Genomic DNA, 23537 nt, shown 5'->3' on the forward strand with positions numbered 1-23537 from the left:
GGGCTCATTCTCCTGTTTCTTCGTCATGTATTAAGTGCCTACATGGACCAGTCTCTCTGCCAGAGACAGGAATACAAGGATGAATAAGAAACAATGCCTGTGCTCCTAGGACACACAGTGGCAGGCAAAGAAATATGAACAGATTACGATGCAAGATAAATGATACTAGAGACATACGCTGCCTAACATGGGAACATAGAGGGAGGGGTATTCCACTCAGCCTCGGACATATACTTCTGAAAAGGATGGATGCAGCTACTTATCACACTGTATTTAGCTTGTCAGAATCCTTGACTCTGATACCCTGTGGGACTAGCAGTACACATATCTCAGTCTCTTTCACCAACTCCGGTTTGTGTCAGTGAAGATTCCCTGAACCTGTGCTTTCCAGAAATACAGTTTTTGAAATGGTAGGTAGCTTTCGGTCTGCCTGATCTCCAAGCAAACAGGAGAAACGCTCATTGCCTACTAGGATGCTGTGATAGGTACTGGCTACAAGAGGCCATTTACTGCCTTGTGCCTCAAAACTACTTTATTTTCAGACTTTACCAGCAATAAATATTGCTATTTCTAGTTGTTACCCCTTCTATCTATACCGTGACCTTAGGCTGAAAGTTCATCCAGGAACCTCCAGGCTTCTGGAGAGCCAGACAATATTGGAGCTGGAAGATGTCATAGAGCCACCATAATCCATCTCCTGGGACATGGAAATGAGGAAAATACTGATGATGATGTTGACTTCTCCTGAAACTCTGTAGTTGTAGAATCCAGCTGCCTCTTCAGCATCTTCATTTGGATATCTGGTTGCATGGCCAAAACAGTTCTTGATTTCAAAACATGCCTGTCCCCCTGTATCCCATAGCTCAGCTTATGGCATTTCTGTTTGCCCATTTGGCTAAGGCCAAAATCATTGGAATTGTTCTTGACTTCTCTTATTCTCTTATACACCACATCCAATCCATCAGCAAATCTTGTCTGCTCCACCTCCTGAAAAATTCCACAATCCAGTCACTTCTGTCCGTCTCTACTGTTAACTACTGCTGATGAAGACACCAGTCTCTCTCATCTGAATTACTGTAGTAGCCTTCTGACTGATTACCCTGGGTTTGCCATTGTGCCATTTGCAGTATTTTAGCCACACAGAGATAGAGTGATCCTTTGAAAACTTACTCTAATTGCATCTCTCCTCTGCTCAAAACCCTCCAGTAGGGCTTCCCTGGTGGCGCAGTGGTTGAGAATCTGCCTGCCAATGCAGGGGACACGGGTTCGAGCCCTGGTCTGGGAAGATCCCACATGCCGCGGAGCGACTAGGCCCGTGAGCCACCATTGCTGAGCCTGCGCGTCTGGAGCCTGTGTTCCACAACAAGAGAGGCCGCGATAAGGAGAGGCCCGCGCACCGCGATGAAGAGTGGCCCCCGCTTGCCACAACTAGAGAAAGCCCTCGCACAGAAACAAAGACCCAACACAGCCAAAAATAAAAAAAAAAAAAAAAAAAAAAAACAAAAAAACCCTCCAGTAGCTTCACATCACAACTAAAATAACAACACCTGTCATGATCAGGCCTCTGGTTACTTCCCTGATTTTATCCCCTATGTTCTTATCCCTTGCTCCTTTCTGATACTAGTTACACTGTCTTCCTTGTTCCATGAGCACAAAAGCATGTAACTATCTCAGGGCCTTTGCACTTGCTGTTTCCTCTGCCTGACACTCTCTTGTCCTAGGTATTATATGGCTCATTCCTCGTTTCATTTGCTGAAATGTCACATAAATCTGCAAGACCTTCCCTAACTATTCTATATAAAAGAAAATGCCACATCCACCAATGTGCTACTCTTTTACTCAGCCTTATCTTCTTCCACGGATTGCCACCTAATGCTATTTTATATGTTATTATTGTCTCTCTCATTCCATATTAGAATATAAATTTCTTCAGAGCTGTAACTTAGTTTTGTACATAGGTTTATTTGCAGTGCCTAGAACAGTTCCTGACTCATAATGGATACTTTGGATATTAAATATTTGTTTAATTAATTAATAGTAATAATGGCTTCCATTACTGAGTACTAATCTGTATTAAGCATTTATGAAATAATAACAACTCCATTTTGCAGAAGAAGAACCTGAAAATTTAAGTAGTTTTTCCAAGGTCACATCCAGTAAATCATGTCTGATTCTGGAGCCTGTTTCTCAAACTTTGATGTATATTCAGAGCCTGTAAAAAATGTAGGGTGTGTGTGTGTGTGTGTGTCTGTGTGTGTGCATACCCAATCATTTTTATTTATATTTTGCAAAGAAACAATGGAAAAATAAATCAAGAATGATTAGAATGGTTACGTATAGCAGAAGGAAGAGAACAGGGGGAAGTGGATAAGGAGGGACTTCTCATAGTTTTAGCTTTGGAACTAGATAAATCTCTCATGTAATTAAAAAATTGAATTAAAAAATGCAGATTTCGGAGCACCACTGCAGAATCATTGCATCAGAATCTCTGGGACCAGGGCTCAGGAATGTGCATTTTTAGTAAGTCCAAGTGATTCTGATGCAGCTAAACAGGGGCTGATGCTTTGAGAAACACTGTTCTTTGCCGTATGACCCAAAGAAGAGAAGTGCCCACTACCCTGTTCGTCTGTGTACTCCCTGCTATGTTCAGCAGTGGTTGTTTATCACATGAGTTTGGACTGGTTTGCAACGTTGGATGGAGCTTCACTAGGGTAATTGTGAGCTAGAGGGCTCTACCTTCCTTCCCAGGAGGAATCATGTCTAACCTTGTGGCTTAGGATTAGGCCATCAGGAATTTTCTAGGGCTGACTCTCGTTTGTTTTTGCGTGTCTTACCCGTTTGTGTAGTGTGTTCCACTTTCTGATGTGCAGTGTTGAGTCTCAGAAGGGACTGTCTGCCCCGTGCTCTGCCTGCTCTGCAGGCTTTTCATTTTCTGTGTTTTGTGTGTGCGGCTGTGTTATATGATGACACGGAGTGTGCACAGGCCAGCCTGGGTCAGGTCCTCTGGCCACCTGAGCCCCCACTGACGTCTGTAACCAAATCAAGCCTCTTCAGAGCTCTGTGCCATCATTACCTCTGGGTGATACACTGTTTTTCTTTTCTTTTTTAATAAATTGAATTAACTTATTTATTTTTGGCTGTATCGGGTCTTCATTGGTGCCCATGGGCTCTCTCTAGTTGCAGCGAGCGGGGGCTACTCTTCATTGCCGTGCGTGGGCTTCTCATTGCGGGCTTCTCATTGCAGTGGAGCGCGGGCTCTAGGCGTGTGGGCTTCAGTAGTTGTGGCGCACGGGCTTAGTTGCTCCGGCATGTGGGATCTTCATGGACCAGGGATCGAACCCGTGTCCCCCGCATTGGCAGGCGGATTCTTAATCACCACGCCACCAGGGCAGTCCCCACTGTTTTTCCTTATGAGTTTGAGGATTAGGAATGAGTATGTGTGTGGTGCTTTTACTAGTTAAAAGAAAGCTGTTACAATACTTTGCATGTATGAGAAATGCATTTTCCTCAGCATCTCCAAAGGAATGCTTGAGAAAGGTCAAATAAAATTTCAATTAAAATTTTTTTTTAAATTTCAGTGAATTTGTCTGATTCCATTTCATGACCAATAGAGTAGACATTTGATAGAAACATCTATTGGCAAATAAACATTTCAATAAAAATGGAAAGCAGGCTCTTAAAAGTCATACTTAGGAGTTTGGCTTCATATTTTGGTAGTACAGCTTCATGAGGATTTTTTTAAGCCCCAGTGTGACAACGTCGGAGCTATGCTCTAAGGTAACAGATAGCAAACAGATAGCAAACATGGAAGGACACATAGAGTGAGACCAGCTGAGGGTCCCTGGAGAGACTCTGGGGGAGGGCTGTTGCCGGGTACCTTGTAGAGGTAAAATTGATAGGCTTTGCAGACCAGAGTGGGAGACAAAGCTGTTGAAAGAGGTAAAGAAAAATAGGAACTGGCAGGGGCTTGGGGGTCACAGTGGAGAGGTTGGGGAAGATGGTGAACATTATGGTGGCCTTTTTGCTATAGATTTTTCCGTATGTTATAAGTGAATTAAAAAAGATTCTACTTCGTTTTATTTGTATTTGAAATATTAGTGGGTGTCCTAAAAATCAACTTTAATATTTTCAATTGCTCAATACAGTGATATCTATAAGTAAAGTTCTAAACATAATATCGTTTGCAAAGCAAGCATTGTGAACTGAATTCTTTTTTTTTTTCAACATGTTCTGCTCCGACATAAATCACCAGTGTTCCACTGGAGCTGGTGTTATTTCTGATTTCCACTTATGTCATTGAGAGCACACTGTGTCTTACTTTCTGTGCTCTGCCTTTACTTTAAAACCCAGAAGAGGACAGAGTCACTATCTTTTTCTGGAAGACTAAGGACATCAACCTGGAGAAATGTTCCTGATGTGGCTCCTGACCTGTTTTTATACACATAACCATTGTCTTTCAGACAGCCTCTGGCCGACACCTATTCTTTTGAGATGGGATGCCTTAGTAAGTGCATTGTAACATGAGGTTAAGGGTCAGACAGACTGGAGTTGGAATCCTGCCCCTGCTACACATATCTTACTACATGTGTGACTCTGGACAAATTACCTATCCCCTAGGCCTCAACTTCCTCATCTATAAAATGGGAATTTAAGAAAAGGACATAAGTCAAAGGATAGTTGTTATAACCTATGATAAGTGCTTAGCATTTCCTGGAACACAATGCATGCTCAATAAAGTTTATCTATTTATGTCATTATCTAATATTTTATTTTGCAAAAGATCAAGAGTTTATGAAAGGAATAAGTGACTGTTACAACCTCAAAAAGCTGAGGAAGTACATGCTTAACTTCCCTTAGTGATTTAATATAAATCCGTCAGGGTAATTATTTAAGTCCTTTCAGAACCTTTTGCCTTTTAGCCTAGACCGGTGTCTCCCAAAATGCTGCCCCTGAACAAACAGCATCAGCATCACCTGGGGACTTGTTAGAAATGCAGATCCCCAGGCCCACTTCCAGACCTACTGAATCAGAAACTTGAGGGCAGGGCCTAGCAATCTGTTTTAATAAATCCCCAAATAATTCTGATACACACCAAAGTTTAAGAACCACTGGCCTAGACCATCTTTTTTTTAAATTTTAAATAAGAGCTTTATTGAGATGTAATCCATATACCATACAATTCACCCATTTAAAGTGTACAATTCAGTGGTTTTTAGTACATTCACAGAGTTGTGCAAGTATTGCCACAATTTTAGAACATTTTCATCACCCTAAAAAGAAACCCCGTTTCTTTTTCCCCAATCCCACCGGCCCCATTTTCCTAAGCCTACGAGCCCTAGGCAACCACTAATCTTTCTGTCTCTAGATTTGCCTATCCAGGACATTTCATGTAATAGAATCATGCAATATGTAGCCTTTTTTGTCTAGCTTCTTTTATTTAGCATAATGTTGTCAGATCCATTCCTATTGTAGCATATATCAGCACTTCATTCCTTTTAATGGCTGTCTAATAGTCCATTGTATAGATATGCCACATTTTGTTTATCCATTCATCAGTTGATGGATACTTGGGTTGTTTCCACCTTTTGGCTATTGTGAATAATACTCCTATGAACATTTATGTACAAGTTTTTGTGTGGACATATGTTTTCATTTCTGTTGTGTGTATGCCCATGTGTGGAATTGCTGGGTCATATGGTAACTCTATGTTTAGTCTTTTATGGAACTATCAGACTGTTTTTCAAAGGGCTGCACCATTTTATTTTCCTGCCAACAATGTGTGAGTGTTCCAGTTTCTTCACATCTTTGGCAACACTTATTATTATCTGTTAGACCATCTTTTGAGATAATGAATTCTGTAAGTTTAATATGCTATGGCACTTCTTATTTTTCCTAAAGTAAAATCATCAAACCTTCAAAGGATGCCTTTTAGCTGTTATTTCTGTGATTAGATATCTAGTTTTATGTTTATACTACCCATTTTATGATTTTATAAACTTCCATCAAATTTTTGGTCAGTTTCATTTTGAAACAATGAAGCCAGGGACATTTTTCATTCTCTAATATGTCTCACCTAGTTCAATAAATATTTTTTCAATTAGTTGATCCTCAAACATTTCTTTTTTTTTTGGCTGCACGGCACGGCATGTGGGATCTCAGTTCCCCGACTAGGGATCGAACCTGTGCCCCCTGCAGTGGAAGTGCAGTCTTAACCACTGGACTGCCAGGGAAGTCCCTCAAACATTTCTTGACTATAAACATTCCTTAGTTTTGCAAAACACCTACTATCAAAAGCAACTCATTTTCTCAACCCTTTGATTTCTGATTATAAGCTCCAGCTAAAGAAATAGGGTCTTACTAAAGCTGACGGTCCTTTTCTTTTCCAGAGGAATGGCTGCTTGTTGGAACGAAACAAGGTCATCTTCTTCTCTATAGGATTCGGAAGGATGTTGGTAAGTGGCAGCTTTTCAGAACAAAGTACAAGGTGGCTTACTACTCATGTAAAAAAAAAAATATATATATATATATAACTTATGTATACACTGTAAAATCAGTGATTCCTGGACCATTAAAAGAGTGCTTGCTTCAGCAGCACATATACTAAAAGTTGACCGTTAAAAGAGTGACTGGGGGTTGGTGGTAGTGCAGTGGAAAAGTGGGGAGAACCTTGTGACAATCTCCAGGGTTTTCTCTTTTTTTCAGACTGTATTTCCCTACCCCCATCTGGGAGCTGGGGCTAGATATTTTTTCCCTTCTCACTTCTTGGAGACTCATGCCAGAAATAAGAAATATTACTAATGGGAGTAAAATTCTCATGTAAATGGTATGGTAGTAGGGAAAAAAAATTAGGAGCCATTGATGTTAAAGGTCTTGTTAAACTTCTGTGGGACGGACTAGGACAGAGGGGGCCTGGGCTTGAGTCAGGTTTTACTTCTCCCCAGTCACGTGACTGTGAGTAGGTCCTTTCCAATGTCAGTTTCCTCTTCCATAAAGCATCTCACAAAATTGTTGGGGTCAGATGCAAGGACTTTGAAAACTAAAACTTTAATCAAATTATTTCTTTGTCAGTAAAAATGTAGAATAATAACTAAAAGTATTTGACGTTTATTCTGTTAGAGTGCCCTCTAATGGGGAAAAAAGTACCTTGCTCCCTTTTCCTAGTTTTATTTGTGTTCTCTGTGGAAAATTGATGTGTTTGGATATTATACCCTGGAGCTACAGAGTATAGAAGTCAGCTGTTAATGCCAGAGTAGGTTGAACCATATGAAATTGTCATTATTTGGCTGTATTAGAAAAAAACAAAATTTCCTAGCTTTCAACCTAATATATAACTTATCATAGTGAATAGCTTAATGTAAGTGTGGAAATAGAGCCTTCTCTTTGGAACCTGTAGCAAGGGTAACATATTGGGGGAAAAAAGAGTATCTTACTGGTGTAAAGGAGAAAAAAATTCTTTTTAACTCTACCCATCTTAGGTTGATTGTATGGGGACCTGTAAATCAGAGAAGCAACAAGACAAAGGAAAAGGACTTTGAGTTTCTACAGTGGCAAATTATGGGAAGGCAAATATATGGGGGAACTAATTGGAGATGTTTGTTATGTAGATTCCTCTGGTGCAGTCTGTGGACTGATATGGGTCTCTAGTTGTCTCTAAATTGACTAAATATTGTCCTTGGTAGAGAGGAGAGGGGAGGCACCTTTGTAAATTTGTGTCTTGCTCTTTGGCAGATGGCAGAGAGCCAAGAGCTTTTCTTGTATCTGCTTCTTCTCAGTTACCTTCAACTCAAAATAATCCTTGTGCCAGAGTAGCATATTTTGGGGTGGCATATTCTGCTACCCTTCACTGGTGCAATAGGGAGGGAGGAAGGTACCTGGTCAGGTTCTGTGGTGGGATAAGAAGAGAAACCAGAAGATCAAAACAGGGTTTACAGTAAGTCCCCTACATACGAACAAGTTCCATTCTGGCAGCCCGTTCGTAAGTCCAACAAAGTTAGCCTAGCTGTCCAACAAAGTTAGCCTAGGTACTCAGCTAACACAATAGGAGGACAAGCTGCAATTTCACTCACGCCTGACGTTGATTGAACATGCATTCGCATCTTCGAAAGTTCGCAACTTGGAAGGTTCATACGTAGGGGACTTACTGTATTTCATTTCTAAGTTTTTCAACTTTCCTTTAAATCAGGAGTCAGCCAACTTGTTCCAAAAAAAGGACTAAATGTTACCTGAAAACTGGGTTCGCCTCTTAGTGGGTGTTGAGCCAAAAGACACAACCAAGGCAGAGAGTGGGAGAAGGAAGGATTTATTACTTGCAGCAAGTAAGGAAAACACTAGGGATCTTTCTCAAAGCAGTGTCTCCCCAAACAGCAAAGTTGGGGAAGTTTTTAAGCTAAGGGTCCATGCATATTCATGAAGGGCCTTGGGTAGTTGAGAGTCCAAGCTTTAGCTGAGTGAAGTGACAGCCTGGGAAGGAGGTGTGGTGTCCATAGCTTCCGTATCAGAGCTGCTGCCTGCCTGATCTGAGAGCAGAGAGTGAAAGTGAGAGCTTCTCCTTAGCTTCTACCTCCTCTCGAGGTCTAGCACGCACTGGACACTGAGGGTCTGAAAAGGTCAACATCATCATCCCTTAGGTTCCAGTTGATCTGGTGGTTGAGCACCTTAGAGGGGGTTAAATTCTGCAAAATCTCAAGAAAGCCAGGCTAATCTTTACCACTGAAACAGAACTGGGAGTCTTTTCACCTGATTTGTTATCTTTGCTATTGTTACTTCTCTTGCCTGATAAAGATTTGTTCTTTTGTTCCCTTAAGATCGTTATTACTAAGATCTGTCCAAGGACAAGCACTGTGGCCAGGCTTAGCTCACAAAATGGCTTAGGCCAAAAATGGCTTCTCTTATGTGAAGAAAACCATGACTGGTTCTCTTTCTCCGGGTACCCTCTACCTTATCGACTTACACAAATAGTAAATGTTTTAGGCTTTGCAGGTCATAACATCTCTGTCGTAACTACTGTACTCTGGTACTGTAGCAAAAGAGCAGCTGTAGACAGTATGTAAATGAATGGGTGTGGGTGTGTACCAGTAAAGCGTATTTATGAAAACAGGTGGAGGACTGGATTTGACCCCAGGCAGTACTTTGCTGGCCCTTGCTTTAAATTTTAGTTCTCAGAGCCAGAATATTTGTATTCTGTGTCATTAACCCAGTCTGTAATTTAAAAATTCAGCCTGGCTTTGGTTTTATTCAGCTTTCAACAACTGTGTTTTGACTGTCTACTGTGGGCTCAGATGACGTGCAAAGCAGGGAGATAAAGAGAGCCTAATATTCTTATCCCAAGAGATAATCAGTTCTTTGTGCCATCAAATACTAAATACTCTGATAAAGTAACTTGTTTAATGTATCATTTCTGTATAAGTGGTAAGGAATTGAAAACTAAACTATAAAAATAAACTTTTCAACATAGTATAGACTGAAACTGGTAATATTAATGTTAATCTGACTTGGAACCCTGGTGCCAACTGTTCCTTGCCCTGTGACCAATTCACCCTGTAACCTTTGACAAGTTAGTTAATCTTCCTCAGTTTCCCCACAAGTAACTTGAATAGCAATATTAACCTACCTTAGATAATTAGGAAATCAAACTGATTAGAGACTTCACTTCTCCCTATACCCTTAGAGAACAGTTCAGTTCTGGACCAGCTCTGGTCTGTTTATGGGCCAGAAGTAGACCTGGGCCTCCACGAATCAGCCATAGAACTAACTGGGTTTCTAAATTTGAGATATTCCGAACTGAAACCACTAGATGGCATTTTGGGAGGCTCCGAGGAGCTCCAGTTCTTTATGTCTCAGCGCAGAAAGAATTCATCGAGAGGCAAAGTGATAGATAAGAAGTGATTTATTAGAATAGGATACTTGTGAGGCTTATAAGCGGGCAGGCGAGAGGGTGCCACGCGCCGAGAACTTAGTGGGCTACAGTTTTATAATCAAAGGAAAAGTGGAGAGGGGGGAAAGACCACCTTCTTCCTCATTTTTGAGTAGATGTCATGCTTCTGTCATCAGTTCCTCCTCCACGTCAGGCAAAGGAATTTTCTTATCCCTACATGGTCAAGCCAGGACTGTCATGGTGCAATGGAAGTGAGCAAAAAGGTAGTAACATATGCTAAAAATGACACATCATCTCAGGTTTCAGTATAATGTCACTTTTTCCTTATATTTTTGTTTTTAGTGCGTGCAGAGAGCATGTCCTAGGAATCATTAACTTACTGAGCTCACTGGGCAGGATGTGTGTCTCATGCCACCATTGTTTTATTGTTTTGGAGCATGTCTCATGCTTCTGTTTTGTTGCTGAGCAAGCCTGCTTGGTTTTGTGGTTAAGTAAACCTGCTTTCTTGAGTGGTCATTAACTTACAGGGGTCTCCCATAATTTTTTCTTTACTTACAATCCCCTAGTGGGATTGACTATTTAATTTCCTACTTTGTCCCTTTACCCTGTCCCTATCAAAACCTCAGTAAGGCTACGACCAGACTGTCTTTCTGAGGGAAGGGAGAGAGCGGGTAGTGAGATGTCATGGAAAGACTGGGGTTAAGGGGACCTGGATTCTGATCTGATCTGAGCCATCTCCTTCCTGTGAGTTCACAAACGTCTCTAGGCTTCAATCTACTCAGAGACTTCAGTCTACTCTTAAACAGAGGAGTTAGATTACTTCTTACTTCTTATCTAAGGTCTTAACGACTTGGTGTTTACTTCAGTGATGCTTCACCCTAGAGCAGTGGTTCTCAAAGTTTGGTCTTGTGGAGGAAAAATGTCACCTGCCATATCAGTGAACAAAGGATGTCGTGGCCCTCAAGCCATCAGCCACTGCAGCCTCAGACTGTGCGCCCTGAGGGGATTCAGGAGGGAGAAAAACGGGATACTGGCTCCAGATAGTTAAGGTGCACATCAAAGGAATGATTTCAATGAGCCCAGACTCTTGCATCCTCCCATGCATAGAAACTTGAGAAGTCTGATTTTCTTACATAGCAGTAGTCTTTTGATGTCCGACTACCTGTTTTTTTTGTCTGAACTCCTATATATCGTGGCTCCTCCCTGGCTTAAGTCCTTAGCAAGTCTACAGAATAAAAGATAATTCTCAACTTTTAGGTTGTGCATTTTTTTCCGGTCGACAGTTTCTAGACCCCAGGAGGTTCCCCAAAATCCTTTCAGAGGAGCCACAACGTTGAAACTTAAGTTCACAGTAACACTAAAACATTATTGTTTTTCACTGACATTTGCACTGACGGTATACAAGTAAGGCAGCTAAAACTGCTGCCCCTCATAACAAGTTCAAGGCAGTGGTCGGCAGTCTTGCCGACTTGCTAGAGAAAAGCCCTCAAGCAGCAATGAAGACCCATAGCAACCAAAAATAAATAAATTTATTAAAAAAAATTTTTTTTTAAATACACTTTTTTAAAATAATTAATTAATTAATTATTTATTTATTTATTTTTGGCTGTGTTGGGTCTTCGTTTCTGTGCGAGGGCTTTCTCTAGTTGTGGCAAGCGGGGGCCACTCTTCATCACGGTGCACGGGCCTCTCACTATCGCGGCCTCTCTTGTTGTGGAGCACAGGCTCCAGACGCGCAGGCTCAGTAATTGTGGCTCACGGGCCGAGTTGCTCCGCGGCATGTGGGATCTTCCCAGACCAGGGCTCGAACCCGTGTCCCCTGCATTGGCAGGCAGATTCTTAACCACTGCGCCACCAGGGAAGCCCCTAAATACACATTTAAAAAATTCCTCAGTTTTAATCTGTAATGGTAAACATTGGTAGCTATAATCCATGTAAAAGTTCTGGTCCTCAGTAAGTTTTAAGATGAAGGGGTCCTGAGGCCAAAAAGTGTGAGAATCTCTGCCCTAGATAATTCTGCTCATAAAGAGAATTGTTAGAGGTAATAAAGTCCTTTTCACATACAGAACTCTTTATCAAGCAGTAATGGCTGATTTTTGTGTGTGTGTGCAATGTAATGGCATAATACAGGGCAGGTTTCTGAATCTCCCAGAACTTCAGGGCCCCGTCTTCATCTCCTCTACTGTGGGACATGTGGAGGAAGTAAGACCAGCTTTGGTGGTGTGGGCCCTGGTGACTGCCTCAAACAATCTCCACTGACTTGAGCGGTCGGCAGTGTACATAGCCTCTCCCCGAGCCGGGAGGCAGGTGGCAGGGTGGGGGCTCAGCACACAGGCTTTACGTAAAGTCAGCCCTGAGTTTGCCTCTGGGCTTTCTCTCACTGGCTGCTACCTAACTGCTTGACCTGTCAGGTTCCTCAGATGTGAAATTGGAATAATGATACCTACTTCTTGAGGTGGTTGTGAAGTTACAGGGAATACATAGAAATTTTAAAATCCAGAGCCTGGCACTTAGTTATCGCTTAGTTAATGATGGCGGCTGTTGTTATTGTGATAATTATTCTCTTTTTGACTCTGGTGACTTCTGATGCTAAATGTTTCGGTCATCCCAGCAAGGCTGGCTTCGTGTGTTTTTTATGGTCTATAACTTTCTTCCCCTTTTTAGCCAGTGTCAGCAGATGTAGCATCGCCTGAGAGTGGCAGTAAGTGTAGATGCATTAAATAGCTTTAGCTCTGGGGATGGTGGTGTTCACTCTGTCCTGTCATACGGGACACAGGGTAACCTCTGGGATTTAGTCTGTCTCAGTCTAAGGATGCTTTGGGCTGGGATTCATTGCTGGGGCTCCTATACTTGACTGTTACTTTTTACACTCTTTTGGTGACATACTTTGCCAAGGTACTATTATGTAGGATAAAATCCTCATAAGTATCTTGCAGCTTCAGTAAACTGTGGTGTGATCCTTTCTGCTAATGCCAAGTGAAGGTGCATGAAACCCTCTGTTCTAAAATTGGAGTTGAAAGCAACTTACTGTACTCAGTAAAGACAACTGGCTATTTTAGATCTCCAGCTTCTAGTCTTTCAGGAATTCTTTATAATTCATGTAGGAGAGCAGTATGGAGCAGCATTTTTTGTCATAGTTATTTTTATGTGTATCCCTGTGTTTGGAAACGTGAATGTTTGTTTCTTTCCCATAGGTTGCAACAGGTTTGAAGTGACATTAGAGAAATCCAATAAGAACTTCTCCAAAAAGATTCAGCAGGTAGGCCGTGATGGTGGTCGCTACAAGAATATTTGACTTCTTTGAGACCCCGTCAAAGCTAGGACTTTGGTAAAATTATTTATTCATCTTTGAATCCTCTGCCCTTTGTCCTCCCATTTATGCAGGGATCTCTGTCCATCCATCAAGTACCTGAGATCCTCTTTCACGAGCAGAAATTGTGATTGCACCTAAGTCAGATCCTTGTCACTGATATCGGCTTTTCAGTCCCTTTTTAGTATTGCAGTTAAAATGAACATTTGTTAAACCTTGTCAGAAGTGTTTGAGTCTAATGATTTACTGTCTTCCAGATCCATGTGGTTTCCCAGTTTAAGATTCTGGTCAGCTTGTTAGGTAAGAAAAGGGGTTGCATTTGTATTTCATGCGTCAAGAAACAAAAGCTATGACCTGATTAACCCTTTCACGGTTAATTTGATAGTTGTTACTTAACAATGAAACGGACACATTCCTAACCAGATGCAGCAGGGTACACAGGTAATAAAGGCACCAGCATCCCCCATATCTTGCGCTCTGTTCTCCAAGAAGTGTCACTTCATTCGTTCATTCATTCAATATTTATTGAGTCCTACTCTAGGCATTGGGGATACCAAGTTGAATGAGACATGGTTTCTGTCTTTGAAACTTAGGTTCTGGTTTTGAAGACCAAAATGACAGAAAGTACTCATGTTACAGTGTGATAAGTTACAATGAAAATTTATAAAAAGTATCGTGGGGTCTTAGTAATGGGAGGGACAGCATTGTCTACTGGATGACTAGGGTTTCAACAGGAAGAGAGGGGTAGGCAGAGTGTTATAGGCAGAGGGAACAGCTTAAGCAAAGACCCTGAAATCTGGCCAGACTTAAGGTATATGGTGGAGACTGGCAAGAGACAGGTGAGAGATCAGGGCCAGACTATTCCAGGCCTTGTTTGAAAAGCCATAGTTTCATGGAAGGCGGCCAGTGAGGCCTTTTCATGGCAAGCAGAAGAACTAGAAACTTGCCTCATGCTCTGTCCTGTTCAGCCCAGGGCCCAAATGATAGAATCATTTTAAACTTAGTTTCTAGTCAAGAGAGAAACATTTAAAGTAACTAAAACTAGCTAGGAGGCCCAAGTGAAATTATTGCGCTGGCTTTGCTAGAAAAGAAACCCTTGCCATGGGTTTGTACAAAATCCACAGGGGGTTTCCTTTCTCTTACTGGAGCCTCCTAATGTGAGTAGCTTTGAAAGGAATTTCTTGTACAAATATTGCATCACAAGTTTCCAGACTTGAGAAAGACAGAGTGTAAGAGTGTTCTTTGGAAGTGAAAGAGCTCTTTAATTCAAGCCAGCCCAAATTTAAAGGAACAAAATATACAAGTTTAGAAGACTAAGTGACCTCCTAAATGTTTTCGTACTGGTCATGGACCAGAATAAGTCATTGTTAGTGAAGCTGAAGGTACATCTTCGACCAACATTTGCCATTTGGTTCTTCTGGTTGTTACACAGTTATTTTGTGTGTGTGTGTGTCTTGAAGGTGGCTATACTAGAGAACTGTGATAATTTATACGGGTGTTTTACCTCCTTCCAAACAGAAAATAATATTTATGTCCATGACCTGTTGACATTTCAACAAATCACTACAGTTTCCAAGGCAAAGGGAGCATCACTATTCACATGTGACCTCCAGGTAAGTGTGGGCGAGATGAAATTTGACTTTGTGCTTTACTAAATGCAGCCTTTCCTACATCATTCCTACCATTAGATGGGAAGAATAACATTGATATCCAAACTCAGCAGAGACTCTAAAGAGAATATTTGATTTTGGATTGTATTAGAGAAGTTTCCCCCTTAAAATGCTGAGACATTTGCATTCCCTGTGTGTGCGCTAATTAGAGCGCCGGACAGCTGTATTTCAGGAGGCAGCTAACCAAGGACGAAAATGCTTGCCATGGACAAACCATTAGAGGGAAATCAAGACTGTAACAGTACATGAACATAGCTCTAGGGCATTAAAGTGACTCTTGTTCTGAACATATCATTGTGGTCTTTGTCTTCAGGGAGTTTTCGTTATTCAGAAAAGACATTTCTCCTGATTTTTGCCAATTTGTCATCCTTACCTTCTTCAAAATCTGCGTCACCCCTCTACTCAGCTTTGATCACTTCTTAGCACTTACGGTCTATATTGACGCTGCATCGTTTGTTGTATGCTTAGCCATTTCTGTCCCCCACTCCTTTAAAGGATTGAAAGTGGGCCTGCTGTCACTGACACAGGCTGATCCCTGCCCCTGCAGGTATTGACAGCCATGAGCAAGAAGCATTTAAGAAAAAAAGGAGGGAGCAGTTATAGAGGTTTTCCTCTCTAAATTAGAAACGCCCATGACATTTGCTGGGACCAGGGCCTCTGACTGGCAGCCCTTGGGGAGGAAGCGCTTCTCAGCCTGTTGTCTCTGAGTGCATCTTAGAGAGAATGGTGTGCTTTGGTTCAGCTTATCTGGCAGCGTGACTTTGTATGACAAGGGATGTTCAGATTAGTAGCCTTTTCAGGGTAGAAAAATCTCTAATATAGTTGTCAGTTCTGGAGTCATCGTGTGCACATCCTCACTCGCTCTGGGTGTCTCTTCCCAGCACACAGAGACCGGGGAGGAGGTGTTGCGGATGTGTGTGGCTGTGAAAAAGAAGCTGCAGCTCTATTTCTGGAAAGACAGGGAATTTCATGAATTGCAGGTAAAATCCACTGTTTCCTGGTCCATGGGTTGGGTGGGAGCTGCTGCTAAGTTGACGCACAGCTTGAAAGACTTGCTTTTCAGTTCCTGTGAAGCTCAGGAGCCCGGTCTTGATGTTCTCCCCGGATGAATGCTCTGCTAGGAGTACCTATGAGTTACCTGTGCCCACTTGTCAAAGTCTCCTGGCCTTCAGAGGCAGGAGTAAGACAGTTCTACATCTCTACAGATTCATTTATCTCAAAGGGGGTTTTCAGCTTTTCCGAATGCACCTTGTCCAGTTCATGGGTGACTTGTATTTTTATTATGGGTGGTTTCCTGGCCTTGTGCTAAGAGAATTGTATTCAGATGAGGGTGAGAGTAATTTTGCAGAATGGGGGTGGAATAACAGGAAGGTCATGGTTTTTTTCCTTTAACATCTTTCCAGTTGAACTCTTGCTGTCTTTCTCCAGGGGGACTTTAGTGTACCAGATGTGCCCAAGTCCATGGCATGGTGTGAAAATGCTATCTGTGTGGGTTTCAAGAGAGACTACTACCTAATAAGGGTAAGATTTACTATTTTGCAAGTATCATCAGTTTACCTTGGGGAAGGTGATTATGAGTCTACCTGGGAGAGATGATTATGTGCTTCTGAACTGTAGGTCAAGAGACTGCCTTAAGTAGAGTTTTTGGCATAACAGGGTTTGTGTTTGTATGTTTGGTTATCTTTCATGCTCTAAACATCTTTCACATATAAGATGTCTGTGTATCTTAAGCCAGGCAGAGTCAACTCTCAGTTCTCTACATAATGAATTATCCATATCCTGTATCTAGTTATTGGGCTAGATAATTAGGGCTGCATGCCTTTGTCCAGTAGCATTATCGTGGACTACTATCTTGAGGCTTCAGTGCTGAGGAATTATATACTAATTTTAGTATTAACTTAAGTATTTTTAAGACTTTGAGTTTCCTGCCCCCCAAAATCTTTTAGTATATTTGTGGTAAAAATTATTTCCACTGTTTTTTTTAAATTTCAAAAGCCATATGTGTTTATTATAGAAAATAAGAAAATACAGATAAGGAAAAGAAAAGAAGTGCAAGTCATCCGTAATTCTCCCACTCAGAAATAATCACTGTTAACATTTTGGTAATGGGCATCTGCCCTATTTACAAAAATCTCATGTTATACACATTGTTTTATAACCTGCTTTTTCTCTTAAGTGGTAAATATCCACGACATTGGTTTTTTTCCCCTCCAGTTTGCAGACTGTATGTAAAAAAGGTTGGTTTACCATTCATTTTATAGAATAATAGAAATTCCTTAGCTTCATACCCCTCTCATAATCCAGACTTGACAATCCTGGAGGTCTTTCTCCCCACCTCCCACTTCCCTACCCCCTGCTGTGTTAGCTCTTCATTGTTTATCTAGTTAATATATTTGTTCCCTGTTTATATTCTTGGACGAGCCTAGTTTTATCAGCATCAGAATTGCAAGCTCCTAGGCGAGTTACTGCTGTGTGACTGCATAGCCACTAGGCAGACAGGTGCCTGAGAGGAATCTGTGAGGGGCGGGGGACGGAGCCAAAAGCTGGAAGAGGGCTCTCATTCCTCTGACTACCTTAGGTGTTGCCGTCAGCTTCTTGAGGGTGGAGTGTTTTGAGGGTGAGGAATCTTGCTTTAGGACCAGGTTATTCAAAACGTATTCATTTATTTACAGACAGTAAAATTTATTCTTTTGGATGTGCAGTTCTGAGTTTTGACAGATGCCTAGAGTTGTATAACCACCACCACAATCAAGAGTCAGAACAGGGGACTTCCCTGGTAGTCCAGTGGTTAGGATTCTATGCCTCCACTGCAGCGGGCACAGGTTCGATCCCTGATCAGGGAACTAAGATGCTGTGTGCCGTGGGGCCAAGTAAAAAGAAAAAAAAAGAGATTCAGAACAGTTCCATCATCCCAAGAAATTTCCCTCATGCTGCCCCTTTGAAGTCAGCCCTCCTTCCACACCCCAACCTCTAGTAACCACTGATCTGTTCTTCATCTCTTATAGTTTTGCCTTTTCCAGAATGTCATATAAATGGGATCATACAGTATGTAGCCTTTTGAGCCTGGCTTCTTTCACTTAGCATAAATGCATTTGACATCCAACTGTGTTGTGTGTGTGTCAATATATTCTTTTTTATGGCTGAATAGTATTCCATTGTATGGATGTACTACAGTTTGTTTATCCATTCATCAGTTGAAGGACAAAGTTGTTTACAATTTTTATACATTATAAACAAAGCTGCTATAAACTTTTGCACACAGATTTTTGTGTAAACACAGGTTTTCATTTCTCCTGAGGAAAGGCCTAGGAATGGGATTGTTGGGTCCCATGGTAAGTGTATATTTAACTTTATAAGAAGCCAACAAACAAAATGGCTGTACCATTTTGTGTTCTCACCAGCATCATATGAGAGTTCCAGTTGCTTTGCATCCTCGCCAGCAATTGACATTGTCAGTTGCCAGGCTAGATGCTTGTCTCCATGTTAGAGAAAAAGAGAACTGGTTCGACGTTGTGATGACAAAATTTGTCATAACAGACTCTATAATATTTCTTTATGCCAAATAAGGAATATTATTGGCTTCTGTAGGTTTGGGGTTTTAACTTGATTTTTCCAGGCCATCTGTGTTCATGCCTCTGGCTGGAGAATGATGGGTGACTCACTTTGTGTCTTCCTATAGGTAGATGGAAAGGGGTCCAACAAAGAGCTATTTCCAACAGGAAAACAGCTGGAGCCCTTAGTTGCACCTCTGGCAGATGGAAAGGTGGCTGTGGGTCAGGATGATCTCACCGTGGTGCTCAATGAGGAGGGGATCTGCACACAGAAGTGTGCCCTGAACTGGACAGACATCCCAGTGGCCATGGGTGAGACCACCATAGCTTCTTTTTCCCACTTTGGGCCACCCTCTAAGAATGGAGCCCCATTCATAGCTTTAGCAGACAGTGGTTTCCAGTGTCATTCACTCTCAGTTCCCCTTCTTGTAAGTAGAAAAGTGTTTTAGGGTTATTAAAAATGGGATATTCTGGGGACTTCCCTGGCGGTCCAGTGGTTAAGACTCTGCACTTCCACTGCAGGGGGCACAGGTTTGATCCCTGGTCAGGGAACTAAGGTCCCGCATGCTGCGTGGTGTGCCCCCCCGCCCCCCCCCCCCAAAAAAAACCAAAAGGGATATTCTGGCTTTTGTAGGAAGTTGGGTTTTGCCCCAGAGGGGGAAGAATGTAAACAGAATTGTACATATTAGGAAGTGATTGTCTACTACTACTATTTTTACCTCTTAGTTCCTTTTCTTTTACCTTCTTTTTAATGTTTTGTGTCCTCTGCCAAAAAGACTACGTTTGGAAATTAGTGGAAATTCTTTACTTCGTCCTATAATCCGTATAACTCAGCATCAAAAGGTTTTTGATGTGGTGGTTCTTGCTGCTCTTGTTTTTGTAGCTTAGAGGCACAGAGTGTGTTCAGGTGTGTCTGTCCTACACATCAGGTGTTTCTGCTCCTACACCTGCCTCAGGCTTCCAGCTCTCTGCGTTGGTATTGCCTGGAAGCATATGACCACGCTGGCAGCAATTCATTTTTAGTCAGAAGAGTAAGCATTTTAGTTACTGCTGTGGAGAGGCATACAGACATGCTGACTTTAAGGGCTCTAGCTCGGGAGACAAGGATTACATCTTGCATAAAGAGACGAAACAAGGCCCTGCTTAAGGCATTAAATCGGATGAGTTGAGATTTGGTAGTTGAGAAAGGGGAAGTTCATTGTTCAGTTAATCAGTAAGAAGTTCCATTAAGATTGCAGTAGACCAGGCAAGGAGTTCAGGATCTAGCTTAAAGAAAAATTGCTTTCATTTTAGGCAGAAAGAATAGTTTGAAAAATGAGCAGCAATGCAGAAGACATGCTGATTTGTGAGAGGGCATTCCAGAGACTGACCTGGCTGAAACAGGTGGTGTGGATTAAGGAGGAATGAGGATGGGGCCAGTTGTTAGAGGCCCACTCGAAGGTCTGAGAGGCCATTAGATTCCTAAATGGTAGAACTGATAAAAGCATCATGTTCTCGGGTGGTTATTCAGGTGGTGATTAGAGATGAATAGACCAGAAGGAAGATAAATGAAAAGGACAGTATTTTATAGGGCTCAAGAGTATATTCACAAGTTTGCTGTGGGTTGGGGGGGGGTGGTTAAGAGCTTCACGAGAAGCTTCGTGATGTTCTAGGGACCCTTGTTTTCCTTCAGAAGAAGAGCCTTGGTAGACTAGGTGAAGCTGTGTGTAATATGCTGGAAGTAGGTTTCTGGTTTCCCAGCCTGGGGACCCTGTTTTAAGACCTTTGTTAGTTCCCAGCCCCTTTGGCAGTGTTTCGCAAAAACATTTTTGTGCCTTAACACATGGAGGGAGGGGACATTCATTCCTGGGTAGGGGGGGAGAACACCATCTGACAGGAAGAAGACTAAACTTCTTATAGACTTCGATTATATTTCTGCTCTCCTCTTCACTACTGCACCCAGGCTCCAGTCATTTTGAAAGGACTCCCCATCCCTGTGCCTTCATCTGTGCTGTTGCCTCTTCCTTTCTTGTCTGCCCAGCAGCGTGCTGCTCATATGACAAGGCCCCCGTTCAGTGGCACTTCCTCTCAGAAGTCTTCTCTGACCCACAGGCAGAACTAGTCACTTCCCCCTGGGTGCTCCCACTGCCCTTGCAGGTTTCTCCATCATGCTAGCTGCACTGTCCCACTGGATGCAGTGAGTTGTCTGTCTCCTCTGCTCGTGCAGGAGCTCTGTGGGCTCTGGGCTCATGTCTTGGTCCACTTCGAGAGTGCCCGCAACATCATAGCCTCTTAGTAAATGCTTGCTGATTGATGAATTTCTGTCATTGTCCGCCATTCATTACATGCCTGCTGGACACCAGCCAGTCTGCCAAGTTTGAAGACACAGAGAGATCCAGACCATCTCTGTTGTCAAAGACTTGGGGAGACTGAACAAATGATAAGACATGACAACCAAAAGGGTTTCTAGTATAGGTTACTTCTTTTATTGAATTAGACCTTATTAAAGTGGGCCAGATTTTAAAAGGACAGAGAAACTTTACATAGTTATACATATTAACATGAAAGAAAATTGTAATCGCTTTTTTAAAATGAGGTCAGCATAAAAAAAGAATCCAGTACAAAAAAAAACATGCTATTAACTTTTACTTTTTGGTAAGATGAAAAATATCAACATAATAACAATAATAGCATTCAAACTGATGAAGGTATTACTAAGGCCTTAGTTTTTCCTCATTTCTCAGTTCCCTTCTGGCTTTGAAATTTTATTGTACTATTCATTTAGAGTATAAATTGTGAATATAATATGAAAAACTTTTTATCTGAAAATAAGTAATGAGGAAAATAAATTTATAGCAAGTTAGTCACACCAAGAAACTATTCTTATAAATATATTCTTTGAGGTTACATTTTTATATGATAATTATGCCATCTAGTGGTTCATTTTTTACTAATTTAAAAAAAATTCTGTTTTTAATTGTGGTTAAAAAAAAACACATAGCATAAAATCTTTCACCTTAACCATTTTTTCTTTTTTTTTTTACATCTTTATTGGAGTATAATTGCTTTACAATGTTGTGTTAGTTTCTGCTATATAACAAAGTGAATCAGCTATATGTATACGTATATCCCCATATCCCCTCCGTCTTGCATCTCCCTCCCACCCTCCCTATCCCACACCTCTAGGTGGTCACAAACCACAGAACTGATCTCCCTGTGCTATGCGGCTGCTTCCCACTAGCTATCTATTTTACATTTGGTAGTGTATATATGTCAGTGCAACTCTCTCACTTTGTCCCATCTTACCCTTCCCCCTCCCCATGTCCTCAAGTCCATTCTCTATGTCTGCATCTTTATTCCTATCCTTCCCCTAGGTTCATCAGAACCATTTTTTTTTTAAGATCCCATATATATGTGTTAGCATACGGTATTTGTTTTTCTCTTTCTGACTTACTTCACTCTGTATGACAGACTGTATGTCCATCCACCTCACTACAAATAACTCAATTTCATTTCCTTTCATGGCTGAGTAATATTCCATTGTATATATGTGCCACATCTTCTTTATCCATTCATCTGTCGATGGACACTTAGGTTGCTTCCATATCCTGGCTACTGTAAATAGTGCTGCAGTGAACATTGTAGTACATGTCTCTTTTTGAATTATGGTTTTCTCAGGGTATATGCCCAGTAGTGGGATTGCTGTGTGATATGGTAATTCTATTTTTAGTTTTTTAAGGAACCTCCATACTGTTCTCCATAGTGGCTGTATTAATTTACATTCCCACCAACAGTGCAAGAGGGTTCCCTTTTCTCCACACCCTCTCCAGCATTTATTGTTTGTAGACTTTTTGATGATGGCCATTCTGACCAGTGTGAGGTGATACCTCTTTGTGGTTTTGATTTGCATTTCTCTAATGATTAGTGATGTTGAGCATCCTTTCATGTGTTTGTTGGCAATCTGTATATCTTCTTTGGAGAAATGTCTATTTATGTCTTCTGCCCATTTTTGGATTGGGTTGTTTGTTATTTTGATACTGAGCTACATGAGCTGCTTGTATATTTTGGAGATTAATGTTTTGTCAGTTGCTTCGTTTGCAAATATTTTCTCCCATTCTGAGGGTTGTCTTTTCGTCTTGTTTATGGTTTCCTTTGCTGTGCAAAAGGTTTTGAGTTTCATTAGGTCCCATTTGTTTATTTTTGTTTTAATTTCCATTTCTCTAGGAGGTGGGTCAAAAAGGATCTTGGTGTGATTTATGTCAAAGACTGTTCTTCCTATGTTTTCTTCTAAGAGTTTTAGAGTGTCTGGCCTTACATTTATGTCTTTAATCCATTTTGAGCTTATTTTTGTGTATGGTGTTAGAGAGTGTTCTAATTTCATTCTTTTACATGTAGCTGTCCAGTTTTCCCAGCACCACTTATTGAAGAGGCTGTCTTTTCTCCATTGTATATTCTTGCCTCCTTTATCAAAGATAAGGTGACCATATGTGCATGGGTTTATCTCTGGGCTTTCTATCCTGTTCCATCAGTCTATATTTCTGTTTTTGTGCCAGTACCATATTGTCTTGATTACTGTAGCTTTGTAATATAGTCTGAAGTCAGGGAGCCTGATTCCTCCAGCTCCGTTTTTCTTTCTCAAGATTGCTTTGGCTATTTGGGGTCTTTTGTGTTTCCATACAAATTGTGAAATTTTTTGTTCCAGTTCTGTGAAAAATGCCATTGGTAATTTGATAGGGATTGCATTGAATCTGCAGATTGCTTTGGGTAGTATAATCATTTTCGCAACGTTGATTCTTCCAATCCAGGAACATGGTATATCTCTCCATCTGTTTGTATCATCTTTAATTTCTTTCATCAGTGTCATATAGTTTTCTGCATACAGGTCTTTTATCTCCTTAGGTAGGTTTATTCCTAGGTATTTTATTCTTTTTGTTGCAGTGGTAAATGGGAGTGTTTCCTTAATTTCTCTTTCAGATTTTTCTTCATTAGTGTATAGGAATGCAAGAGATTTCTGTGCATTAATTTTATATCCTGCTACTTTACCAAATTCATTGATTAGCTCTAGTAGTTTTCTGGTAGCATCTTTAGGATTCTCTATGTATAGTATCATGTCATCTGCAAACAGTGACAGCTTTATTTCTTCTTTTCCAATT

At 41.2% G+C, this 23537-nt stretch overlaps 1 protein-coding gene across 1 annotated transcript in view; it reads left to right on the forward strand.

The window, feature by feature from the left end:
• The window catches only part of VPS39 (VPS39 subunit of HOPS complex), a 56186-nt gene that overhangs the window by 1465 nt on the left and 31184 nt on the right, over positions 1–23537 (forward strand). Inside the window, exons 2-8 of the mRNA XM_036845141.1 lie at positions 6387–6452; positions 13069–13133; positions 13442–13484; positions 14703–14797; positions 15736–15834; positions 16283–16375; positions 18534–18717. Coding sequence (XP_036701036.1) covers positions 6387–6452; positions 13069–13133; positions 13442–13484; positions 14703–14797; positions 15736–15834; positions 16283–16375; positions 18534–18717 — 645 coding nt within the window. The remainder of the gene's footprint in view (positions 1–6386; positions 6453–13068; positions 13134–13441; positions 13485–14702; positions 14798–15735; positions 15835–16282; positions 16376–18533; positions 18718–23537) is intronic.

This window comes from Balaenoptera musculus, chromosome 2 (assembly GCF_009873245.2).
Source record: "Balaenoptera musculus isolate JJ_BM4_2016_0621 chromosome 2, mBalMus1.pri.v3, whole genome shotgun sequence".
Classification (NCBI taxonomy): Eukaryota; Metazoa; Chordata; class Mammalia; order Artiodactyla; family Balaenopteridae; genus Balaenoptera; species Balaenoptera musculus.